Consider the following 5,284-nt stretch of genomic DNA (forward strand, 5'->3'; position numbering starts at 1 on the left):
CTGCCATCTGCAGCTGCTACCACAGCAGCCAAGGGCTTTAGCTCCCGAGTACCTCCCTTCCTTTGGAACTTGGGGGCCCTCTACTCCCCACTTGCACACCACACACCTTTGCTGAGGATTGTGGGGACCCTCACTCAGTTTGCAGCACGTTGTAGCCATCCCTGTCCTCTCAATACCTCCCTTGAAACTCAGCTTGTGAGCTCCTTTGGAGCAGCGTGGCCCACCTGCAACACTGCAACGGAAGAGACACAGCTGACAGTGAAACAGCAGCTTAGATCTGACGGCCGGAAAGCTCTGTCAAAAGGGACCTCCCTCTTCACACCGTAGAGGCTCTAGGAGCCGCCAGGGTTTCGGAACCAGTGCTGGGGCCAAAAGGACTCCACAGCTGTTTTCCTTCCTGGGGAGGGTTCTGGCTCGAGTGGGAATGGCTCAAGTCTCCTAAGGTTCTGAAAGCCCACTGTGTGCAGATTCACGGTACACAGAGAGCAGAAGGTGGAGTCCTGTCCTGGAGGTGGCCACAGCTCACGGATGAGCCAGGCAGGCAGGCAGGCAGGGCATGAGAACACCTGAGCTGCCTTCATGAGTGAATGGTGTGGGGGCAGAGGAAGAGAAGCCGGTCTGCTCCCTCGTGTGGTGCCCAGGGCAGGTTGTCCCCAGAGGAATCCCTTACGACAGTGAGGACTATCACGGCTGTTTCCCAAGGGGTTCTGTCAGTGCGTGTCTTCCCCGGAGCGGTCAGGCCGTCTCTAAAATACACTGGCCATGGGCATTGCCTCTCCTTGGAACTTCCCATCTGTTTCTCTTTTTTATGGAACAGTGAATTTCTAGAGGGGTTCTGGGCCACAAGGATGTTGGGTCATTTTCTAGCCTTCTGTCATGAAGAACGCTTTCCTGGGCGTTGGGGTGGTTTGTTGTTCCAGCTCCCTTTCTTGGCTTCTTTTGGGAGCTGGTGCAACAAGAGGAGCTCAGCCTCTGCCTTCTGGCTGAGATGGCACCCTTCAAACAGCAATGCCTGCCTGGAGATAATGATGGCATTTGCCAAAAGGGCTTCGTTTGGCACATGGTATCTTGAAAGGACGTACAACGTCCTTTCAGCTATCAAAGGCTAGTTCAAAGGACATAAACATGAGAACTCTCCAGTGGAGTCTTACAGTAGGTGGAGCGTCCGAAAAAAACTCCTTCAGTCATTTCACTGAGAGTCATTGATTGGGGACACCAAGAATATAGGAAGGAATGCAGAAGGAAAAGATGAAACTGTGTTCAGGATCGGGCGGAGGGATGAACAGGGCGTGCTTGCCTTGAATCCAGGCTTTGTTGGGGGGTGGGGCATAAAGATGGAACGGGTCTGAAACTACAAAGTGGTGATGGTAACACAGTATCACCAGAGTTACACAACAGTGTTCCCAAATTGCAACAATGATGAAAAAGTTTACTAATCCCAACTTAACCAACAAAAATACAGGAAACCACGCAAAAAAGAAAACATCACCAGAAAGGTGGAAACAAACCAAATGCAAAGCAGTTCGGGGGAAAGGAACTCCATGTCCCCTGGGGGCAGACCGAGTTGACGGCGTCCACGGTGAGCAGACAGGGATGGAGGCTGCAGAGCCGACCGCTCCCCTGGACGTGGTGTTTCCGGCAAGGGCTCTGGGTCTCTGTCCAGAGCGGGGGCTCGTTCTCCCTGCAGGGGTGGGTGAGTCATCGTGGGCGTCTGGGTGTTGCGCGGGAGCCAGGGCAGGCTCTCCCTGCCGAGGCGGTGACTCCTCCTCTGCCTCGGGTTCTCCTGCCAAAGGCCGAGCAGGTAGAGGTGCACGTGGAGGTGGAGGTTCTGGCTGAGGGGGTGGGACATCAGTGCCTGGGGCTGGGGGTCCTGCAGGCACGGAGATCCGATCTGCCCGGTGTGCTGGCCAGTACCCAGCTGGCCTGGTGTCTCTGCGAGGGCAAGTCTCGGTTCTCCATCTGCCCTCGGTGGATCCCTGGGTCCTGCACCTGGAGCCACCACCTCTGTAGGGACAGGTCTGGGAAGTGGAGCCTGGTTCCAGTTGGAGGCCAGTGCTAGAGCTGTGGGAGAAGCATCGTTTGCCCGCAGGCCAGCCTTGGCATGTGCGTATCCCGGGACAGAAAGCTTCCAAGAGATTCCCAAAGAATACCCAGGGTCGGATGTCTTTTGGGACTGAAGTGTGCAAGATGGGGGGCGGGGGGTGTGAGGCCAGCGCTTGCTGCAGGCCCAGCAGCAGCTTTCGGGGACTCGTCCCTGTGTAGCTCAGCACCCCCTCCGCACACACTCCCGTACACCAGCCCCAGCGTCCTCACCTCTGTGCTCTGGCGTGCTGGGCTCCAGGTCCTCCTGCTGCCTCAGAGGCCGGGGTTCTCGGGACTCTGGGTCGGAGCCGGGTGTGCTGAGCTCCGTGGCAGCCTCAGACTGGGCCGCCGGGTGTATCCTGGGCGGTGTCTCGGCAGCAGGCCTTCCCCGCCTCCGCTTCGCCCCCGGTGGGGCTGATGCCTCCGTGGGCACGCTCACCTGGAGCCTGCACTGGGCCTCACGGGCGGGGGGGTGGTGCTCCGACCCCTCCCTCCGGGAGCTGGATGGGGTGTCCCCGTCCTCGGCCTCATCACGTGGGAAGCTCTGCAACGACAGTGACCGTCAGCCAGCCATGCTGGGAGTTTTCCGAGCTGGGCCTGGCCAGTGGAGCCGCTGCTTCGGCCTGCTCGAACTTCTCTGCCCAGAAGGGTCAGAGACGTGTGTCTGCTCAGATCCCCACCCGGGAGGAAAGAGACCCACCTGAGGGTGTGAGGTCAGCCTGGGCGGCCGGCCCTGCCCGCACTCTCCCCATCCCGCCCAGCATGCTCTCCCCTGGGGTGTGGACACAACTTGTCCGCAGGCTTCTGACCCCACATCCACCTGGGCTTCCTTGAGGGAGACACACCCCGAGAAACCCGCATCCACACACACAGGCAAAGGACCCGGTGTTTCCGGGTGGCATGGGAGAGGTGGCCTGGCCCGGCCTGGGGCTCCCCGTGTTACCTTTCTGTTTCTCCGGGCAAAGGGCCAGAGGCGTCTCGGGGGTGCCCTGAGCCAACGTCGACAGGGTGCCCACGCACACTGCCTGTGAGCTCTCCTGAGGCCCCGGCCTCTGGGCAGGGGCAAACAGCAGAACATCTCGGCAGCAAGTGATCTGGCTGGGGGCTCCTCTCCGCTCTCGAGGCCTGGATACCCGGGTTGCGGGTTCTGTTGGGTTCTGTTGCCGGCAGGTGACATCATTTCCTGGGGTTCGTGCTGAGGTCCCTTCCCCAAAACTTCCCAAGGGAATCTCTGGGTTTCTGACTGCTCGACCACCACCCTTAAGCCATGTGCAGGCACAGTGACACCCACCCAGCCCAGCCGACAGCCCTGGGGAGGCCTGGGTGCAGCCAGGGCCTGAGCTCCGAGGGCCCCGCTGCTCTCAGACCAGGCTCCTTCTTCTCATAAGTGGTGTGGCCCTGGACAAGCATATGCCCCTCAGGGTTTCCCCAGTCTCTCCATCTGCAGAGTGGCGGTCATTCTCCCATCTGCTTCCTAGGTCTGTCGGCCTACGAGCAGCTCCATGCCTTTCCACCTGGGGCCGATATCACGTGGAGCGTGTGCGCTGAGACTTCAGAAAGAAAGATTCCTTCCTGGGCTGACACAGCACAGAATGGGGCAGAACGAGGCCTGGATGTGCCGTGGTACCCAGGAAAAGGCACTCCCCCTCCTGACTGTTTTGAGACCCCGCATCCAAGTTGGAGGACCGAAAGGAAGACTCGAAGGTCTCCCTCTCTTATAGAAAAGAGTGGCCAACTTTCTGGTCCTCTGTTTCCATTGAGATTCTGTTCAAGTGTCCCAGCTCGGCTTCTGCGGGTGGCTGAGCTTCTAATGGCTCCCTGCGTTCTTGTCTTTTCCTCTCCAAACCTTCCGTCCTTTTCCCCCTTCTGGGGTGGATGGGCGCTGTCATTGCTTCTACCTTCGAGACAGATTGATGAAAAGTCTGGACCATCGACTCCTTTCCTCTCTTTGGTTCCGTGTCTCTCTCTGGCTGTGTCCCTCTCTTTTCCTTTCTCAATTCAGTCTGTGTCTTCCTCTTTCTCTCTCGTGTGTGGACGGATGGATGCTAGGAATGCACATGTATATGATTAGATGAGGGTTATGTTTTAGGGATAGGTTAGAGGGAGAGAAAGGCTTTAGGTCGGAGTTGGTCATGGGGGAAGGGTCAAGGGTGGTGGTGGTGTTTCTTGGAATCTGAGTGCTGTGCATTCTTCGTCTCTTTCCATATGAACCCCTTCTCAGATACACCACTTGCAAGGAGTCTCTCGTGTTCCGTTTCCTCTCTTTTGCATTTGTGAATGCTTGCTTAGCTTCTCTGTTGTGAAGAGGTTCCATTGGATGGAAACCCATTGGTGTACTTCGTGTACCTCTTTCCCTTACTTGAAGAGACCCATTTCTACCTCCGCCCAGCAAATGGCAAGGAGACTCTGATGTTAAGGAGCCTTTGACCTACGCTTCTTTCTAGCTATCTCATGACATCAGCCTTTAGGGTGAGGTTTTCCCCGATATTGAGGTGGTCTGAGATCAAAACCAATAGCGTTCTTCAGATGTAGCTGTCTGGTTTTCCCATGGACATGTATTGAAGAGGCTTTCTTGTTCCCATTTGGATATTCTCCCCTTCTGTGTCAGAGATGAGTTGAGCATGGATGCTGGGGTCTGTGTCTGGACCCTCAACTTTATTCCATCGATCTGGATCTGTGTGTGTTGTTGTATTCCCAATAGCATACTGTCCGGCTCCTGCTGCTGCTGCTGCGGCTAAGTCACTTCAGTCGTGTCTGACTCTGCGCGACCCCATGGCCTGCAGCCTACCAGGCTCCTCCGTCCAGGGCATTTTCCAGGCAAGAGTACTGGAGTGGGTCGCCATTGCCTTCTCCGATACTCTCCTGAGGATCCTAGTTTGGTCGTCTAATTTCCTTTCACACAACCTTGGATGTCCGTATCGGGGCTTTTTCGTCGGATTGTATTGACAATTTAGGCTCTTTTCTGTTTCCGTACCCCTTTTGCAATTCTTGGTTGGGTGCGAAAATGCATTGGCATTTTGGGAGGAATAGCATCGAAGCTGTGGATTGCCTTGTGGGGCTGGGATATCATTTTCCAAATAGGAATTCTTTCAAGCCCTGAGCACAGCTTCTCTTTCCAGGGATTGGTGTGGGCTTGATCTTCCTTCTTCCATCTCTCGCCGTTTTGTGAGAACAGGTCCTTCCTTCCCTTCTGGGTTAGATG

At 56.4% G+C, this 5,284-nt stretch overlaps 1 protein-coding gene across 1 annotated transcript; it reads right to left on the minus strand.

Moving 5' to 3' along the window:
• Positions 1-1,411: 1,411 nt before the first annotated feature.
• LOC145517230 (uncharacterized) lies at positions 1,412-3,218 on the minus strand. Its single transcript, XM_081519501.1, has 3 exons — positions 3,026-3,218; positions 2,314-2,626; positions 1,412-2,061 (listed from the first exon to the last, which is right to left on the minus strand). Exons 1-3 carry the CDS (start codon positions 3,158-3,160, stop codon positions 1,433-1,435), a joined length of 1,077 nt encoding a protein of 358 aa, XP_081375627.1. The 5' UTR covers positions 3,161-3,218; the 3' UTR covers positions 1,412-1,432.
• Positions 3,219-5,284: the final 2,066 nt, after the last annotated feature.

The sequence above is a fragment of the Giraffa tippelskirchi genome, chromosome 8, assembly GCF_054371585.1.
Source record: "Giraffa tippelskirchi isolate mGirTip1 chromosome 8, T2T-mGirTip1v1.2.pri, whole genome shotgun sequence".
In the NCBI taxonomy this organism is placed as follows: Eukaryota; Metazoa; Chordata; class Mammalia; order Artiodactyla; family Giraffidae; genus Giraffa; species Giraffa tippelskirchi.